This window comes from Sceloporus undulatus, chromosome 2 (genome assembly GCF_019175285.1).
Source record: "Sceloporus undulatus isolate JIND9_A2432 ecotype Alabama chromosome 2, SceUnd_v1.1, whole genome shotgun sequence".
In the NCBI taxonomy this organism is placed as follows: Eukaryota; Metazoa; Chordata; class Lepidosauria; order Squamata; family Phrynosomatidae; genus Sceloporus; species Sceloporus undulatus.
This window is the reverse complement of record NC_056523.1, coordinates 51014142-51035760: the sequence shown is the minus strand read 5'-3', so window position 1 is coordinate 51035760 and position 21619 is coordinate 51014142. Positions and strand designations below refer to the sequence as shown.

At 40.9% G+C, this 21619-nt stretch overlaps 1 protein-coding gene and 1 pseudogene across 1 annotated transcript in view; both read right to left on the bottom strand.

Moving 5' to 3' along the window:
- The window catches only part of UROC1 (urocanate hydratase 1), an 82680-nt gene that overhangs the window by 23323 nt on the left and 37738 nt on the right, over nucleotides 1-21619 (bottom strand). Inside the window, 6 exon segments of the mRNA XM_042451798.1 lie at nucleotides 8305-8426; nucleotides 10046-10118; nucleotides 11543-11640; nucleotides 18095-18274; nucleotides 18924-18986; nucleotides 21597-21619. The exon segment at nucleotides 21597-21619 is cut by the window's right edge and continues 9 nt beyond it. Of these exon segments, the coding sequence (XP_042307732.1) occupies nucleotides 8305-8426; nucleotides 10046-10118; nucleotides 11543-11640; nucleotides 18095-18274; nucleotides 18924-18986; nucleotides 21597-21619 (559 nt within the window).
- Nucleotides 9797-9889, bottom strand: LOC121924540 (annotated as a pseudogene).

Here is a 21619-nt window from a genome sequence, read left to right as displayed (position 1 = left end):
ACCATCCAAATTATTATGGCAATGCTATGATGGAGCAAGTATTGGGAGCAGAGAAGGAAGAGTGTGGGCCTTTAATCAACAAAAGCTTCAAAGAAAAGTCCCACATGCCCACTCAAGTCAGCACCATCTCCATCTGGTTATTGAAAAAGCTGTAGGCAATATAAAGCCTGTCAAGAAATATTTTCACCATTTTGTTATGCTTCACACATTTCTTTTCTACCATGGAAAAGTTCCAAAACAGTATGAATAAATGTTGGGATTTTAGAAATTTCACACATTGTTTAGCAAACCAAAGAATAAGATCTGTAGGACTTGGTTGCCAATGTCAAATCAGTAGTGCAAATAACTTTAGAACAGTGATACTTTCCATGAAGACTTTGAAGAAGCTGAAAAACAGCAAGACCTCAACAGTGAACAAGAAACTCAACCAAAAGATTTAAGATGATAATTATAACCCTAAAAGAGAAAAGTTTAGTAACAAAAAAGATTAACAGAAAAGATTAATGAAAAAGTCATAGTTATTGTTCTTAGAAGGAAAGGAAATCTTCTGAGGATAATGAAATAGCCATGGCAGTGGCATCAACGAAGGTCTTGCATTTTGGGCAAGTAAATTCATATTTCTCTGGGAATCAAGATGAGTTTTCTGTGGCCAAAGATTTCTTAGAAAAACTGGGACACATACATGTCAATAAATTTACCAGGAAAGAGTGGCCTTTTGAAATGCATAACAACTTCTGCTTACTGGAAAGATTTTGGCCTGCAACACAGCCATCTGTGAATCAACATTTTAATTTCTATCTTGGATCATTTTCCAGATTTTCTGTGACTCATAAGCATCCAGCAAATCTGCATTGTTCTTGTATTTAAAAAGAATAGCCAACCTTAATTTTCAATCCATCAACCGTTTCATTTAGGCCCTGCCCTTTTCCCAAGACAGAGATGCAAAAAAGCGTACAACATAAAAAGAAAGACAAGTAAAACCACAGAGTTAGAAACATATAAAAATTTGAGATTAAAATAGTATTAAATGTCTATGTAATTAAAAATATTTAAAACATAGATTTAAAAATACAGAATAAAAGTGGTATAGCACACTTTTTAAAAAAGAAAACCTGTTACATGTTTTAAAAAAGTTCCCAAAGCCTTTGGAACAGAAAGTTCTTCACCTGCTAATGAAAGACCAGCAGAAGTTAGCCTAGCTGCTAGGAATTGAGTTGTAGAGTTCTGGGATCAGCCATGAAGAAGACCCTTTCCTACTAGATGTGGCTGTGAAAGTGATGGGATCAAGAGAAGCACCTCTCCTGAAGATTTCAGAACTCAGGTAAGGTTATATAGTATATTGTTGTTGCTGCTGCTGCTGCTGTGTGCCTTCAAGTCATTTCCAGTTTATAGTGACCCTATCATGGGGTTTTGCTGGCAAGTTTCTAGAAAGGGGGGTTGCCATTGCCTTCCTCTGAGGCTGAGAGGATGTGACTTGCCCAAGTTCATCCAGTGGGTTTCATGGCCAAGTGGGAATTTGAACCCTGGTCTCCAGTCATAGTCCAAAACTCAAACCACTATGCCACATTGGGCCCTTATATAGTAAGATACAGTCCTCTAAATAGCCTGGATCCAGGCCGTATAAGGCTTTATAGGTCATAACCAGCACTTTGAATTGTGCTCAGAAACAAAGTGGCAGGCAGCTGTGCTGCTGGAACAGGTGCCCCCTGTAATTAGTCCTCATTGCTAATTTGTCTGCAGCAGTTTGGACAGTTGAAGTATCTGAACATTCTAAGGCGGGTTACAGACCGCCATGAAAGTACACGCAGAGTGCGTACTAGGGTTAGGAAGGGGTGGTGCTTCTGCACCCCCCCCCAACCCTAGTACGCGCTCTGTACGTACAAAATGGAGGCAGCCGTTCCACATGGCCACCACCATGATGGCATGACAAACGCGCCACCTCCAAACAAGGCGGCGCGGACGTGACGCCATCACTCCATGCGAGGGCGCTTAATATGCCCTTTGCGCGGACCAGGAAGGAGCAGGAAGGAGCTTTGCGTCCCCGGGCGCAGCCTTCAGACGGCTGCGCCCAGCAACGCAAGGGAGAAAGGGGCCAAGTGGCCCCTTTCTCCTCCTCCCTGCCGCCGCAAGGTGTCCTTGGGGCTTGAAGCCCCAAGTACACCCCTTTCCAGGCTGCGGGGAAGCGGCCTTTTGCCGCTTCCCCGCAGCCTGCAAAGCAGCGGATTGGGGCCTCGGAGGCTGCCGCTCTGGCAGCTGAGGCCCCGATACACCGGGGAAAGGCACGCCTACAGGCCGCCCCAAAGGGGCGGTCTGTAACGCGCCAAGGACAGCCCCACATAGAGCACATTATAGTAATCCAACTAGGATGTAACTAGGTTCTGTGTCACCATGGCCAAGTTAGATGTCCCTAGGAATGGGTGAAGTTGATGTACTATTTTTAATTGTGCAAAAGCACTCCTAGCCACCTATCCATCTTTACAGCTGACTTCCAGAATACACCTAAACTGTGGACCTATATCTGCAAATGGAATGTAACCCTATCCAGCACAAATTGAATTTCTTCTTTCTCTCTCTCTCTCTCTCTTTTGAACAAAATAATGCTATGCCTTGCAACTGACCAGGAAAATCTTATCCGGATTAAGGTCCAAATTATTGATCCTTATCAAGTATCCCAGTGTACTTTATATGAATAAATAAATTGGATTTTAATTCAGATAAGACAGTGGTTTTCCTGGTCCGTTGTAAGGAACAGCAGGGAACAAGGATTCAAATTGTTCTGGATAGGCTTACATTCTGTTTGCAGACACAAGAAAGAAGATAGGAAGAAAATCAATGCATTTGAGATGTGGTGCTGAAGAAGAGTGCTGAGGATTCCATAGACAGCCAAAAAGAAAAACAAATGGATCCTAGAGCAGATCAAGCCAGAGATCCCCCTGGAAGCCAAGATGACAACACTTGTGCTGACATACTTTGGACAAACCATGAGAAGATATGAATCACTCGAAAAAAACAATAATGCTGGGGAAGATGGAGAGAAGTAGAAAGAGAGGAAGGTTGCTTGCTGGATGGATGGATTCTATTAAAGAGATCATGAATATGAGTTTGCAGGAGCTGGGCAGAGCAGTGGAGGACAGGAGGTCTTGGAGATGTCTCATCAGTAAGATCATCATGGGTCGAGATTGGCGTGAAGGCAATTAACAAAAACAAAAATTATACAAATATTGAAAAATAAAGGAGGATAATATAATGTATGGAGGTATAATTGGAATATATGTTGTAGTGGTGGTTATAGGATTGAGAGAAGTCTTATTTTAATGAGGACCAGTAGGGAAGTACTGGGATAGGGGATATATAGACTATTAAGATGAATTTCTTTTTTTCTTTTTCCCCCTTGGCTCTTCCCCCCCCCCCCCCATTTTTCTGCTTTGTTTTGTTTTTGTTTTCTTTTTCTCTTTTCACTCACCTTCCTGTCTGTTTTTATGTCTTTATTTTTGTTCATGATATATAATTTGTATAGGTATGTTGGCATTTTAACTTTTTAAAATTATTAATAAATATTGTTTTGAACAAAATCCATCTAGATAATTTATCTCATCAAGAAACCCCTGGAGCTGGGAAGCCATTGAATGTTCTGGTACCTTGTCCAGAAAATAAATATTGTAAACTGGCTGGTAATTATCCAAAAGATTGAAAGCCTTTTTCAACAGGGGTCTTTCAATTACAGTCAGCCCGCCATATCCACAAATAATGTATCCATGGATTCAACCATCCACAGCTTGGAAAAATCCAAAAAGAAAACCTTGATTTTTCCATTTTATATAAGGGACACTATTTTATTACACCATTATAAAAAAATGAGACTTGAGTATCCATGAATTTTGGCACCCACAGAGGGTGCTGGAACCAAACCCCAGCAGAAACCATAGGTCCACTATACCTCCTTTAGACAATTCAGAACATTGCCTTGCTGGACACAGGCATTATTCTCTCCCTTTACCCACCCAGCCTCCTCTAGCCTTTTCACTAAGCCAGGAAAGGCAAAATCCAACATGTATCCAGTGGCTCTCACTTCTCCAGGGATACTATCCACATCCTTGGGATATTTTTTCACATGGATTTTGATAAATGTTTAAATGTAGGTAAAAATTAAAGCTGTAACTATTCTAAATAATTATTTTAGGTGCTATGGCGCATTACAGATGGGCCAATGAGACGCTGTCATTACGTGCGAGGGGCGGCGCTTCCTCACACGCCTTGCCCCTCGCGCGTAATGAGTACGTCAAAATGGTGGTGGCGCCATTTTGACATCGCAGACACACAGCGTCTGGATGTCGCATGCCAGAAGTGGCGCCACAAGTGCACGTCTCGTGCCTTGTGGCGCCTCTTCCGGGGCGCAGGAAGAAGCGCCATTTTGCGCTTCTTTCTCACTGCGCCCGGGAACCGCACAGTTTGGCTGCTGCGGTTCCCGGACGCAGCAACCGGCAGCGGTGCAAGACCACCCATTTTGGGCGGTCTGTAACATGCCTAAACTTTCTTTTCTGTGTATTATGAGATTACCATTCAGAAAGTTTTTTAAAAAATATTTATCAAGCATTTGTATAAGTTAATGTACGGAAATGTATTTATGTAATAAATACAGTGGGGTCTTGGTATCCACTGGGGTTTGGTTCCAGGATACCAAAATTCATGGATGTTCAGTCGCATTAAATATAATGGATGGTAAAATGGTGTCCCTTATATAAAATGGCAAAGTCAGTATTTGGTTTGTGGAATTTATATATTTTGGGAATATTTTCAAGTTATAGATGCTTGAGTCTATGGATAAAGAATTTGTGAATATAGAGGGCTAACTGTAAATACAGTGGACCCTTAGTATCTGCTCGGGTTTTGTTCCTGGATGCTGGTGGGCACCAAAATCCGTGGCTGTTCAAGTCCTATTATATACAGTGGCATAGTAAAATGGTGTCCTTCATTAAAAATGGCATAGGCAAGGTTTGCTTTTTTAAGGAATATTTTCAGGATGTGGGTGATGGAATCAGTGGATGTAGAATCTGTGGATAAGGAGTGCCGACTGTATTTTACAAAGTGAAGGATATTCATTATGTCAAGATTTTGCATGAGTAGGGAAAAAATGCTAGTAGCAACAACAGCATTTTTTTTCATTTTAAGAAAAAGCCTTCCACATAAACCATGCCAACCCATCCCAAAATATGAAAAATCATCTTAAAATGCACATAAACTCCTGTAATTTTGTCCAGTGGAGAGAATACATATGCATTTTGTTCATTCTTGCATGCAAGGATGAAATAATTGAAGTTTTACATGTCTACTCGGTCACAGTTTTACTGTTTAACCTACATTTACCACACTATTCAATCACACCACCCACTTTGGGCTGTTTTCTAATAGTGTAGCTAACATGGATAGGGTTATAATAATAATAACAATAATAATAGGATTTATTTGTATGCCACCCAATCATTGGGAATCCGGGCAGCTTACAACAGAGGGGATAATAGACCGTTCCCTGCCCTCAGGCTTACAATCTAAAAAACAGTGTATACACGCTGGACACACACTCACAGCAAAACTTTCACACCCTCCCCCAATGTTCCTAACCCTGTAGAGACCCATCCCACTCATTTTCTCATCTTACTAATATGGCACTGTCCAAATTTAGGACTGTAGTTGAAGTGCTACTTCTAGCTGGCAAAGGTAAGCTAGGATCAGAAGATTCCATAACAGAGAGAGGTCAAAGGGGATTCTATAAAAAGGTCATTTTAATAGGCATGGTTTCACTGAGGTTCAGTTGTCATTTCTCTCTGAATTCCTTCATGTACTTGTCTGCCAAGCACAACAGTAAACCCAATAAAAGAGCTGCCATCACATCTGCACAGTCAGCTGGATTTTAAAATATCTTTACACACACACAATTTAAATGCCATTTTCTTTGAGACATACATCATTCTAGCTCTCTCATGTACTAAATATTTGGGACCTAGTCTGAGTTTCAATTGTGAGATAAATTCAAGGCGTTTTTTCTAGTGTTATATGCCATTCCTTTACGGAATATCTGCATTGTGAGAAAAAGAAGATCTTGGCTTATCACTGTGTTGGTTGTTATGGGACACTGTGATTCTCAATACAGTTTGCGTAAGTTTAGTTGTCATGCAATTGCCACACCTTCCAACATTTCAAGACGACACCCCTCCTATCCTCTCCCCCTCATGAACTAATTAAGTTCAAACTACTTTTGCACTTTGAACTCAGTTTGCAGCAATTGAAGTAAAGAGAGGGGAACGGAAGAGGAGGAAAAAGAAAATGGGACATTTTAAAAGCAGCTGAAAACGTGGAATGAGAGGGGATAATTTTGGGATTATCCTTGCTAAATGGAAGATATGAATTGCACAAATCAAAAATTGCCTATTACAAGTCCCATGTGGTGTCATGAAAGTAAGGAAAAGACAGCAATAACTCAATAAAGCTCATTAGTAGATCATGTGCTTTACATACAAGTGCTCCCAATTCAATCCCCCTCATCTTCAGATAGGACTTGGGAAGCATACTGTCTGAAACCATGTTAAGATGCTGCCAAACATGGCAGACAAAAGGTCCTTAAAATATTTGGCCCATGGGCCATGGACACCGCTACAAATGTAAGGGCAATGGCAAATCACAAAAGAAATACTATGGAGGGATGGATGCCCAGTAAGAAAATAGCAAAAAGAAGTTAAAAGAAAGACCTGTTGTTGTTTTTAAAAAGACAATCAAAACAAGAGTTTACATTGATGGATAAAGCCTGCACAGTAAAAATTGCAGGGCCACTACTTGCGACTGCTGTCATGTCACAAAGGCATGGAGCCAAGGTACAACCACTCCCCCATGTTAATTTATCTTGCCATCCCCTTGGGTTGCCAACAAAATCCACCCTGAGTCCAGTGCTATATCCTTCTTACTGGCCCTCACCTTAGTCATCTGTTTATGGCATCTTGTTTTTGTCTGAAACAGTGGCAACACTGGCTGAAGAGCCAGACCTGGAAAGAGGCAGGGTGAAGTATCTGCCTATAGCAACAGATTTGGAGTGTGGAATGTCATAACTTCAAGAATATCTGCATGGCAGCAAATTGTTAGTAGTTTACGTTGTTTTTCTTTCTTTTCTTTTTTTACGGCCAGGAATGGGGAGAGGCACTTGTGGGGTTTTCTTCCTCATGCGCCAGAATAACGTGGCTGGTTTTGGTGATTATAAATCTTGATGGGTGGGTAGAACTGCATCATTTTCTCCTCTGCCTCAGGCAGCATATCTTGGGTCTGCCCAGGTGTCTGGAAATTTAAACTATCTGAACACTTGGTAGGAAGTGTCAAGAGTTGTAACAAAAATATATATGTTTGTCATAGAAGAGGGGGATGATATGCTGAGCATGGAAGTTCTCCACATAAAAGATAGATATGCCTGAAAAATCTTCCACAAAGTAACCCAAAATGGATAAGAATATTATACCAAAAGGGTGAAAGAACTGGAAACCATGTCATATGAGGAGTAGTTTAGGGAGCTCAGTATGTTTAGCCTACAGAAGATAAGGTTAAGAGGTGATATGATAGCCCTGTTTAAATATTTGAAGGGGTGTTGTATTGTTTTCTGCTGCTCCAGAGAGCAGAGACCTTATCACATGTGGTCCAAACATCGTCCAAACATCATCCAAACGTGGCAGAAAAGTTGTGAAAGTGCCAGGGATGCGATTATCCGTGGGGCTTCTAAAGTGTAATTGAGGCTTCCTGCTATGTTGCCATCATGGAATCGTTTGTGAGGAAGCCTCCTGGCTTCCCTGTGAACGATTCCATGATGAAAACATAGCGAGAAGCCTCAATTACACTTTAGAAGCACCACGGATGATCACATCCCTGGCACTTCCACAATGTTTCTGCCACATTCGGATGATGTTTGCATGATGTTTCGCCCTGTGTGTGATAAGGTCCTAGGACCCAGAGCAATGGATTCAAACGACAGGAAAAGAGATTCCACCTAAACATTAGGAGGAACTTCTTGACAGTATGTGCTGTTTGACCATGGTATACACTCCCTCAGAAAGTTGTGGAGTCTCTTTCTTTGGAGGTTTTTAAACATCTGTTGGGAGTGGTTTTGTTGTGTATTCCTGCATGGCAGGCAGTAGGACTGGATAGCCCTTGTGGTCTCTTCCAAATCTATGAATCTATGACATTCAAGCTTAAAATGCAAGGCACAATGGCAAGTCAGTTTATCTATACTCCAACATTCAATTTCCATGCTACATGGCACAATTTTCTTACCTTCCTCGAGGACAGCTTCTTCAAGCACTGATGAGGCAATACAGTCAGTGGATGCCAAGTCTTCCGGGTTGCCTGAGGTACAAACCCAACGAAATGGGCCAAACCCCAGAGAAAAAATGTCACTGAGAAGGAAAAATGTACAACGATTAGAAAATAGTTTACATTCCTGCCATATTTATCCTGGCAGTAAGCAATGCTTTTCTTTCATTAACTGAAGAAGGAAGCATTTCAAATATTTGAAACAAACTAATCCAAACACAAAGCTCCATGGGCCGTTATTCCAGAATTTAAAATCATTACGAACAAACATATGCTACTCTCTGTGTGGCTGGGAAAGGTTCCTGGGGGACATCTGGAAGCTGTGGTCCAGAAAAGTAACTCTTTCAAGGTCTGGTGTAATGCATCACAGGAGAATGTAATTTGAGATATACATCCTACAATTCAACCTATATCAACAATTACCTAATAAGTTTGCCCACATATCAAAGTGCAGGACATAGATAGTTAAGCCTGCCCCCTGTATCATCTGTCTGCTGGCTCATCCTGTCCTCAGTGGACATTAGGGTGCAAAAGGTGTGGGAGGTGATGACACAGAAAGAACCCTGGTGTGTATAGTGGAATCCTTTTTGGGGGCATACTTTCACTTAATGTTGCTGTTGGGAAAAACTCAGGGCTCTTGAATGCACCTAGGAGTCCACTGGGTTACTTCAGAAAACTCTAAGCAGATGTAGAAAAAATAATATTGTCTCAAATCTACAGTATATTTCCTACACGAGGGACTTGGGGGGCATTCTTGGATTCTGTTGCCCTGATACATAAGCTGCTCTAAGAGTCTTTGCAGTTGTATCACAAAGTACAAATACTGTAGAGAAAATAACAGTACTAGAAGTAGAACAGAAGAGGAGAAAAGTTGTAGTCCTTGTAAGTCCTATCTATCTATCTATCTATCTATCTATCTATCTATCTATCTACCCATCCATCCATCCATCCATCCATCCATCCATCCATCCATCACATTTCAACTCTCTTCTGATGTTACAGATATCACTTTCCTTCAGGTTGGAATTTCTCACATATCTCCTCTATGCACCCATCTATATACATTCTCATATATATGTATGATTCTCGTTCTCATATATATGTATGATTCTCGTTCTCATATATACACACCTTCAGTGTGTATGATTCTCGTTCTCATATATATATATATATATGAGAACGAGAATCATACACACTGAAGGTTCCCAAAAGATTTGAGCCCTGGTGGCGCAGTGGTTAAATGCCTGTACTGCAGCCATTCACTCAAAACCACAAGGTTGCGAGTTCAAGACCAGCAAAAGGGCCCAAGCTCGACTCAGGCTTGCATCCTTCCGAGGTCGCTAAAATGAGTACCCAGACTGTTGGGGGCAAATTAGCTTACTTGCTAATTAGCTTACTTGCTGTTCACCGCTATGATCTTTGGAATAGCGGTATATAAATAAAACAAATTATTATTAATTATTAATTAAACTGTAGCATTTGAAAATCTTTGTGCAGGGGCCATGCTAATCTTCTCTGTATCATTTCAATGCCGAAGCACATGTGCTGCTGAGCATGAAAATCATGTTCAAAATTCACTAGTCTATTGACAGTCTACTTATTCACAAAAAGCAGCTGAGAGGATCACTGGGATACACCAGAGCAAAGTTTAGAGGGAGAATGGCTGGGCAGAGTAGTCCCCATTTCATTCTCTTCTACATACCCCATAATGTGCTGAACATAGGAAGGGTATCGGAAATTTCCTTTGCTGGTTCCTCTGTTCTCAACATCAGCACCTTCAAAAGAGTGTACAGGTCAACTATTAAAGAAAGGAGAAAACCCTAGGCTATTTTCAGATGAGTAGGACCTAATAGATCTGCAAGAAGCTAAAAGCAGGATGGCATGAGACTTAGGACTTGTTTGCACTCCACAGATATAACACTACTATTCCACTTTAACTGCCATTGCTGTATCCTATAGAATTCCAGGGCTCATACTCTACTGTAGCACTATAACTCGCTAGCTAAGAATTTTAAATAGCTCTTTCTTAATCATGGTGGTGTCATTGAAAGATAGTTGTAGCTCTTTTGCCAGAGTTACAAGGACTTGGGTGAACTGAATTTATAGCTCTTCACAGCTGGATAACAAGTTTAACTGGAAAATGTTGTCTTTGTCATTGTTGTGTGACTTCAAGGAAGTTTTACTTACTACAAAATTCCCCACAGAAATCACTTTCACAGACGTGCTCCCTCCCCACATACATCTCCTGGACTATGAAATTTGTCATCTGCAGCAGTTATGAGCTTCTCCTTGCTGTGGCACTTTCTTGCCCCTGGCACCCTCTCTGAGGTTCACAGGCTTCCAAAAAGGAAAAAAAAAGGCCAAAAACAATTACAATAAAAGAAGAGGTGGCCCAGGCTGCCAATGCTTTTATAAAACTGGTCATTCTTTTCATGTTAAAAAGTGTGGCCAGGGTGGGATGGGAGTTTGCAATTTATTTAACAGGTGAACTGCTGCTTCTGGAGGCTTCCCAGAGAGGTGTCAATTAACTTTTTGTCAACATGGAACAGAGCACACTGGGGAGTCTGAAGAGATCACGGGTCACAAAAAACCTTTTCTGTTTTTGTGCATGCCACTCCTGGGCTGCCCTCTGCCTGCCCCTATATTCTAGCTGAGTGGACCTGAGTGAAGTCTAGAAGTCTTCCTGGAAGAGCCCACCCCTTAGCCAAGCAAGGCTCCTATTCTTATCCAATTTTCTCACTGCTGATGTGAGCCATGAAAGCCAGTGTAGTGTGGTGGTTTGAGTATTGGATATGGCTTTGGAGACTGGGGTTCAAATCCCCACCCAGTCATGTCAACCCCCAGGGTGGCCCTGGATATGTCATACTCTCTCAGCTTCAGAAGATTGTGAAGGCAAACCCACTCTGAATAAACCTTGCCAAAAGAACCCTGCAATAGGTTCACCATAAGCCAGAAATTACTTGAAAGCACACAACAGCTACAACAGAAGTGAACCCACAGAAACAATGCTAGATCTAGGAAAGAGATCCCAGTCACTTAACAAAGATAAAACCAAGCTGGCCTCTCATGGTCATGGACTGCAAAACAGGTGTCCAAATAAATCTGAGTATTTCTTTTTAATCTGTTTTACTCAGCTGCATGTGCAGTATGATATATTAATTACAATGCAAAAAAGAAAGAAAAAACTCTGCATACTCACCAGCTCTCTGAGCTTCTAGAAGAAATGCATTTCCATAATCCCAAAAAAACATTCCTTGATCAGAAAGTTTGTTGATTGCAGCCACTTGTCTCCTCAGGCTGAAAAAAACCACCATTGAAGTATATCTTTACTGTTAAGTCCATCTTTACATAGAGAAAAAAAAGTTTGTGAAGTCAAAGGCTTTCATGGCCGACATCCATAGTTTTTTGTGGGTTTTTCGGGCTATGTGGCCATGTTCTAGAAGAGTTTCTTCCTGACATTTTGCCAGCATCTGTGGCTGAATTCTTCAGAGAATGCTTGCCTGGAAAGGGTGTGTGTGTGTGTGTGTGTGTGTGTGTGTGTGTATGGATAGATAGATAGATAGATAGATAGATAGATAGATAGATAGATAGATAGATAGAGTGACCTGGAAAGGCAGGAGTGATCTGCATATGTATTGTTCTGTTGCTAATGGCAGGCCTCAGGGTGGGAGGGTCTGCAAAAAAGGATTAGTGTCTGCTTGATAGTGCTCATTGTCTGCAATTGAAAAATCTCCTAGCAGACAATGAACACTATCAAGCAGACACTAATCCTCTTTTGCAGACCCTCCCACCCTGAGGCCCGTCATAGTTCAAATCCGTATTCCAACTAAAACAGGATGTTACATGTGGAAACTGCAACAGGTTGTTCCAGGTTCTGTCCCAGGTTCCATTGAAGCATTTATGCCTTCTTTTAGGATGCACTGAATCAGTAAATCCATTGCTGCAAGAGCAGTGAGTCCACTCTCAGTTTTTCAGCCACTTCTCCACCAGCTTCTGTAAACAGTACAAGAGCCATCCAAGTGCTGGATCTTTTCTCCAACAGAGATTAACCACTGGGAGAACTCCCATACAACCTGAAGCAACTGCAGGAGGGGCAGCTGTAAAATCAGGAGCCAATTCACGGACCTCAGATAAACAATCTGGGGGCAATCCCAGGATACTTTATTCCATTCCAACCTCCCACCAGTATAGTGAGAATTTCATAGCCTTTGAGTATGCGCAGTCCAGACTGGACAATTTCTGGGAATACCCCCTTACAATATTCAACAGCTTTCAGCTGATGTGATGATATACACATGGCTCCTGCAGTAGGGCTGGGGCTATATTTTAGTGTTTGTGGCAAAATATAGCAACTTTCCCATTCCATGAAGCTGACCAAGTGGCACTTGAGTTTTCTTCAACACTGGTGAAGAGCCAGGAATGCCACTATTCCACAGGACAACACAGTAGCTTGCGACATGTCAAAGTCACAGGCATAGTCCCATCTTCAAACTTCACACATCTTTTCCCAGCATCTACCATCTGAGGCAGAGACCTCACTCTGCTTAACAGTATCATAAATCTTGTTTTCATTGGAAGCAGCAGCCCCACGTGTACTACTCTACTCTTCTCCAAAGTATTTAGAATGGCAAAATACACAACACAATCCCATCAAATTGCTAATTTCCCCATTGCTACTTTATTTCATTCAGTGCCACTTGTAGGAACAGGAAAACATACTTTATGATGCTGATAGGGCGGAGTAGTTATGCAGTTCAACCCTCTGCCATGCAGGAATACACAGTCAAAGCACATTTCAGACCTTTTTGAGAAAAAATTGCTAGCACAAAAAAATTATAATTTGCAAAAAGCATTGGCACAAAATATATGTTGTAATTTGAGTGAAAGACATTTTCTGGAAAAATATTTTGTTTAAAAAATGCAGGGTTGTTTTTTTCCATAATTGAAATTTTAGCACAAAAAGTCCTGAAATATGAAAAATCATTGGAAAATGGGAAACAAATCTCATAATCTCATTTAGAGGGAAGAAAACTTTTCATTCTTGTGATAAAATGAGAGAAACAAAGATTCCCCTCCCTAGCAGTTCTACAGGCATTGTAATGTCTGTTTCTGGACTCAGCCCTGAAGGTTCATCTTCAGCAAGTTACTATCTAGGAGAGTGACACAAATATCTGTCAGGAAAAGAGAAACTACACCCACTCCCTCAAAATTTAAAAATGTTGGCCCCAAAATGCCCTTTAGGGAACATGAAGGCATGTCTGGAAGCCTTTCTGAGCCCCTAGAGGGCATTTCGGGACATTTTGAGGCAAATAAAATATTTTTAGGAAAAAAATCTTCTTCTTTTTTACCCCTGTGGAGCTCAGGCAGGCTTCAAACATGGTGAAAATGCCCTCCACACCCTTCAGATATTTTTTTTTTTTACACCCAAGAGCATTACTTTTTCATAAATAAATGTTGATCTCTGAGGAAACCTGGGGGGCACAAAAACATCTGTGGGGGATCATATGTGACATGGAGGCTGCACTTTGCCCACCCTTGCTGTCGTTCAAAAATTACTTTTCTTAAACTTTCTTACAGTTTAAGCAATAAGCAGGTAAAAAATATAAACGAAGAACTGAATTATCTACAAGATTATAAAATGAAGGCTAAACTCAGGAGAGTTTATGTTTCACTTGTGTTAGGTGAAGTATAATGTCTTTTAGGGGTGATGGGTTTAGATTAGGGTAGTGGGTCAGTGTTCTATGTGTATTTGTATGTAGATATGTTTTTTATCATAATAAACTTATTTTGTAAAAAAAAAAACTTTTCTAAGCTCCACTCGATCAGAAGTGGTTGATTTGAAAAATCAAAAATAAATCTCATGAGAAGACAATAAGCCAGCTAAAGCACCCTCAATTGCTCATTGAGAATATAGGAGCTGTGGTCCAATAAAAGTGACTTTTCCAAGCTCTGGTGTATAAAGTGCAGAGTGAGAGTGAGGCCTGATTTTACCAAAGGAGCAGGTAGGTAAAGCTAAGTAAATCCTCCCAACTCTCACTGCTCACCTTCTTATAGTCTGGTACTCCCAGTCCTTCTTCCCTTGCTCTGCCCCATCAGTACCTGGCCCCTGACTGAAAGGCAACCTAGTTTGGGGAAGAGTGCTGAGCAACGAGAGCAGGGAAGGTCCAGTATTCCTCAGCCCAAACAGCACCTTTTATTCTTTGATCAGATTCTCGTCTGATCTTTTTCTGTGACTGTCTCACATCTAGTATGAGCCGTCAAGTTCCAGTCAATTTGAGCCAAAGTTTCCATTCCCAACATCGAACCCACCTCATTCTGAAAGACAGACTTATTAGGAACAAGCTACAGCGAGAGACTTATTTCAACTAATCTATATGGTTTAAATCTCTCATTCCTACTTCCAGCTGGCTATGACTCAAAATCAATATAGCTGGATCACTAAACATTTGCTTCACTCTCAGAAATAAGACTCTTCTTCCTGCACATTTGTTGATTTTATTGCATTATAAAGGCTAAGAAGGGAAATAATGAAATTTCTGCAGCCTTTCTTCTCCCCTCCCCATGCTCAGCTTTGCAGGAAGTCTCTGATAATCACAACTCATTTCCAGTTGCTACTTGTTTCTAATGAAATCTTGGTGGGTTTTTTTTAGTGTTTTTTTAAAGCTCCAAGGCTATCATAAGATTTTGTTGTTGTTGTTGCCTGAGGAGGAACAGCAATCCAAGTCAAATTTCATATTACTTAAAGCCAGACAAGTGATTTTGCTACATGATGCAGAAAATCCCTTATACACATGTCCTCCAACTGTCCCGATTTGGCACAGTCACAATTAATCCTTAGTTGTTCCACTTTTTCAGCTGCTTTTTAAATGTGCTATTTTCTCTCTCCTCCTTCCAATTTCCCCCTTTGTCCTCCAATTACTTCAATTGCTGCCAACTGAGTTCAAAGTGCAAAAGTAGTTTGCACTCAATTAACTGAGCAAGACGAGGGGGGAATAGAGGAGAGGGTGTGTCTTGCCCTTCCCAGTAGGCTCAGGCAAAAGCATAATCAGGAGCAATGAATCCAGGAGCACCCCCAGACTGCAAACACAGTCCTTGGAGGAGAGTGTGACCCCATCCAAGACTGGGGGTTGTATCCCAATACCTGGGATCGGGGCTGATACTGTGAGTAGCTCCATTTTGTCTGGATTCAGCTTCGTTTTCCCTCATCCAGTCTTTTACTGCCTTAAGACAATCATTGAGAGGGGAGATGCCATCTGAAGTCAAGGCTATAGGCTGAGACATGAAGAAATATATTTGGGTGTCATCAGCGTACTGATAACACCCCGCCACATGCCTCCAGATGATCTCTCCCAGCAGAGAGCATCAGGGACAGGATGAGGGACACCACAATTAAGCTCTTTCCTTGAAGAAAAACTGTCTCCGAGCATCTGGAATCTGCCCGAGAGGAAGGAACAGAACTTTGCCTCCAATTCCTAACCTTCTCAAGCGATCCAAGAGGATGTCATGTCGAAACCCACTGAGAGGTCCAGTAGCATCAACAGGGCCACACTACCCCTGTCAATGCCTAGGCAAAGGTCATCAGCCAAGGCAACCATGGCAGTGTCAACTCCAAATCCTGTCCTAAAGCCAGTTTGAAATGGATCAAGATAATCGGTTTCCTTCAAGACAGCTTGGAGCTGAAGAGCAACCACCCTCTTGATCACCATGCTCAAAAAAGGTAGTAAAGAGATTGGCCTGTAGTTGTTCATATCCAGGGGATCAAGGGAAGGTCTTTTCAGGAGCAGCCTAACTGCCACTTTTTTTAGACAAAATGGAACATGACCTTCCCTAAGAGATGCATTGATGATGTCCCTTAAGAATATCCACAAGGTATCACCCCTCTGAACAGCCAGCCATGAAGGGCAGGGGTCAAGAAGGCAAGTTGTTTTCCTCACTCTACCAAGGAGCTTGTCCACATCATCAGTACTAACAGATGAAAAGTGATCCAGTATAACCACATCAGCAGAGTTGCTGGACACCTCGTCAATTGGTTCTGTTACAACACCGGCATCCAAGTCGGCTCTTATCCGAGAGATTTTATCTTCAAAGAAGTTGTTAAAAGCATCACAGCAGGCCATTGTTGGGTTGAGTAATGGGTTCTGCACAGGTGGAACCTGTGTCAGCTCCCCTACCACCCTAAAGAGCTCTGCTGGACAAGACTCTGCAGATACAATATGTGCAGAGAATAATGATTTCTGCGCTGCACATATTGCCTCTCTACAGAGTTTTATCAGATAAGAGTCAAGTATCACACCAGGTGCACTCTAGTCATTGTCCAACCCGTTTCATTTTCCTCAGATCTTCAGTATACCATGGGTGATGATTTGAAGTGGGTTAGAAAGACAGAGAGAAAGAAAGAACAAATACATTTCTTGCCCATATCCTCCCTAAAAACCTGGGAGAGGGGAATCTACTCCCCCCCCCAAGTTTGGGCACCCCTTTCACTTCCTGTAGAAAAATAAATTGATTTGAAAGTTTAGAGCTTTGTTGATTTGATTCTACTTTGGTTAAAACCACTGGTTCTCAAACTTTGGTTGCCAGATGTTGCTGGGTGACTATTCCCAGCATCCCTGATCTGACTGGGGTCTCTGGGAGGTGAAGTCCAACAACGTCTGTGAATCTCAGTTTAGAAACTGCAGCTTTAAACAAATGTCACTGTGAGTTGAAATATAATTTTGCTGCTGTTGTTAACTGCCTTTGAGTTTCCTTCGACAGCAGGTGACCCCTTAAGTGACCCCAAGCTGCCTGTCCTCAATTGCTCTGCTCAGGTCCTGTGGGGCTCAGTTTTATGGGCTCGTTGATTGTATCTTTCCATCTAGTATGTAGCCTTCCTCTCTTTTTATGACCTTCCACCTTTCCTAGCATTATTGTATTTTCCAGTGAGCCATGTCTTTTCATGATGTGTCCAAAGTACGACAGCCTCAATTTGGTCATCTTGGCTTCCAGGAGAGCAATCAGCATACTCTAAGTTAGGGATGGAGAGCATGTAGCCTCCAGATGGCACTAGACTATGGCTCCCATGATCCCTAGACAAGGCTGATGAAAGGGACAATCTATGCGGAGGGCCACATATTTCTCACACCTGTCTTATCCTGACACTGCATTTTGGCCACAATATGATCAGTTCTCAGTATGCAATGTTTGCTTGTCCTTCTGCATTCCTCTTTTCCCTTGAGCCACATTTCACCACTTTTCATCACTTGCATTGGCATCCATAGCTAAAAAAACCAGTTGCCTAGTTCCTGGAGTACCCCCACATTATTGTCTGTGTCTGTGTGTGTGTGTATATACACTTGATGAATAAAGATTGTGGGTGAGAAGATTAATGTTAGGGAGAATGAAAGACACATCCTCAGGTATATCAAACTGCAAGTATAAAGTTAGGAATGTTATCAACTATCACACATACTGGTACACTGATGCACTTATATATACATGTATAACTGATTTTGTCACATGGTTATGTGGCATAGAAAAAATAATACTTTAGACTTAATTTACCATAAAAGGGTAGATCTTAGAATATAGGTTTTATTACTAACATTTTAAAAAAAGCTTACTTGCGCTTTACAAAAATAATAATAATCATCCCATATTTTAAAAAATACAGTATCTAGGGAAGGAAAGTCTATTGCAAGAGACATCTGAGTTTGTCAAAGGCAGACACAGAATTTTATCAAATATGCATAACTTGCACAAAGTAGTGAAATACCTTTCTTGCACTAGGGCTCGAAATTTTACAGGATTGCTGGACATGAGCTGGTTAGCCTCCTTAAAGGTGATCTGTACTGGGTAGTAGCCTCCATTGAATGGATTGTGACAAGATGTTTGGTCAGAACCCAAATCAGCTAACAGATCTCCAGTTTTTTCAAATTCCACAACAAGTCTCTCCCTGTATATAGAAGGTGAACAGTTAAAGAGCAATGGTGAACAACTACAGAACAATTAATCTCAACTTAGCATGAAGACTTTGATATGAATATATCAAAGGCACCTTGACTTCAATGACAAATCGTAACTGACCTATTAAAATCAATTAGACTATAGCAGAACCCACCTCAGGAGCAATAAGAGCTTGAGGCATTTTTATTGGGTCTGCAGTATGGAAGAGGGAAAGTGGGGAGTTATCTATTCCCAACACTGTGGTCTTATGTCAGATGATGAACCCTCCATACAGACAAATATTTTTCTTTTCTTTTCTATGTAAAGACATTAAATACAGCTAACTATTATATGTTAAATATTTTATATATATATATATATATAAAAATAAATATAATTTATTTTGGCATCTTAAAAATGCCCTGCTGAAACAATACAGAAACATTTGTTGAGTAATATATTCAACAATTAAGGGAAGTACTTGCTACATTTGCTTGTGGTGTTTGATCACTGTGGTGTGTGTGTTTTTGCCTTTAGTAGTGAAGATGGATTTAAATACATATCACAACACAAGTCTGGTATAGAATAAATTGAAAGCTTGCATTAAACAGTAATTGTTAATGCATTGTCAAAATGGTCATAGGCCAGCCAGTACTTACCAGAGATCAACCACATTTCCATGATATCCTAAACTCAGAGCTGTTTTGTTCTTCTTTGCTTCTCTGAGTAAAAGTTTAAAAAAAAACAGTGACATTTTAAAATGACAGCATACCAATTTTACAGAGACAAAATAGTTTCCTCCAAAATGCCCTCAACCTTTCCTAGCATTATTGTCTTTTCTAATGATTCATGCCTTTTCATAATATGGCATGCCTCAATTTAATCACCCTGGCTTCCAGGGGCAATTCCAGATTCATCTGTTCTAAGACCCATTTATTTGTCTTCCTAGCCATCCACAGTATTCTCAGCACTCTTCTCCAGCACCACATTTCAAATAAGTTAAATTTTTTTCTATTGGCTTTCTTCGTTGTCCAGCTCTCACATCCACACATGGTAATGGGGAATACAATGGCTTGGAAAATCCTCACATTGGTGTTCAGATTTTTATCTTTACTCTTAGGATCTTATCCTGTTCTTTCATAGCTGCCCTTCTCAGTCCTAGTTTGTTTCTGATTTCTTGACTGCAGTCACCATTTCAATCAATATTTGACCCAAGGTATGGGAATTCTTCCTCTTGTGGTCTTCCTACTGCCTTCTACCTTACCTAACATTATTACCTTTTCTAGTGAGTCATGCCTTCTCATGATATGGCCCAAGTACCACAACCTCAGTTTAGTCATCTTAGCTTCTAGGAAGAGTTCATGCTTGATTTGCTTTAGGACCCATATATTCATCTTTTTAGCAGTCCACAGTATTTGTAGAATTCTCCTCCAGCATCACATCTCAAATGTGTTCTCTTCCTATCTGCTTCCTTCACTGTCCAGCTATCATAGCCATACATAAAAATGGGAAATACAATAGCATGGGCAATCCTAACTTTAGTATTCAATTATATAACTTGACACTTCAGGATCTTGTCTAGTTCCTTCACAGCTTCTCTTCCAAATCTTATTCAGGGTTTTACATGAATATTTTTAGGAGGTTTCCATGGTACTGAACCTTCTGGGTTCAGCACCATGGATAGCTGCCATAAAACATGCTTATAAAACACGAATGCAACAGAGCCAGAGGCACATTCTTTATGCCAAAGGGGAAAACACTGAAGATGTCAAGTCAAAGTCAGACTTGATTCTTAGATACATGTGTGAAAGACTTCATGGCAAAATTTCATAGCAAATACAGGGAACAGCTGTCAATGATAAGAATGAGGGCCAGTGTGGTGTAGCCATGACAATGTTGGACTCACTCTTGGAAGATTCAGGTTCAGGTTTCCACTGAAACATAACGAAACTTACTGAGGGACCCTGAACTCTGCCTGCCTTACCTCACAAGCTTACAATGAGGATAAATCAGGGAGGAGAAGAGCTTTAAGCTCAAAGGAGGGGATAACTCAGATATTGTGGATTGTATGGACTTTTTTTAAACTGCAAGCCACTTCAATTGTCTTTTTTGACAGAGAGACGGGGTAAAAATAAAACTTTTATTATTTATTAAAGGAGGAAAGGTCCATTGTACACCATTCTACCTTGGCACAGTGGCTAGTGAGAAGTTCTCCCTCCATTTGCCATTGCTCTTGTCTCTGGGGGAGAGAAGAACAGCCAGCATTTGCTGAACTTCATATCCTCTCTCACAGTCATCCCATATACTTTATGTATCATGTCCACTCCCCATTGGCCTCCCATTCTACACCATACAGATCCCTGTATAGTGTAGTATGGAAGGAGGTCAATGGGGGGATGACACCATAAGTTACCACACCGGGTGACACCAAGCCCAGTGACACCACTGTATGATACTGTAATTTGAAGGTATAATTTTATTTTTGATAACTATTTATGTCACACCTATTACCATTACATTCAGTAATATATGGGCAGTTACTGTTAATGAGTAACTCCTGACTATCACTGAACGTAACGGTAATAGTTGTGACATAAACAGCTTGCAAAATTAAAAATATACATTTAAATTACAGTTTCATACACACAGCTTAAATATATTTATGTATACATAATTTCATGCAATAAAAGTGGAAATTTGGTAACTTGTAATGTTTTTAAAGAAAATTTCAAAAGAATAATTAAAAAATTTTTTAAAAAATATGTTTTTAAAAAATCCTTGGGCCTCTCTTTTCTCCGCACACTGAGCCTCTCCTCACTCACGCCATCTCTTCAGGGTTCCAAAGAGATGCAGGCAAACTCCACAGGCCATTTCTACCAAAAAGCAATGGTGTCATACCTGCCTTAGGGTGTCACCTGGTGTGATCCTTGCTAGTGACACCCATGGGTATTTAACTGTACCTGGACTTTTTGTCGTTGGGGTTGTTGTTTTTTACAAGTTTGTTGTTGCGTGCCTTCAAATAATTTCCAAGCAACTTATAGCAACCCTATCATGGGGTTTTCTTGGCAAGGTTTATTCAGAGGAGGTTTGCCATTGCTTTCCCCTGAGGCTAAGAGCATGTGACTTGCCCAAGATCAACCAGCGGGTTTCATGCCTGGGTGGGAATTTAACCCTTTTCTCAAGAGTCATCGTCCAACACTGAAACCACTATACCATGCTTGCTCTCTCACTTGTGCTAATTCATGAAGTAAGCCACCTTGGCTCCCATGTTGGAAGAAAGGTAAGATACTAGACAGACAGACAGACAAGAACTGAATATGTAGAATTAATACCTAAGCCGAACAATGCAGTGATC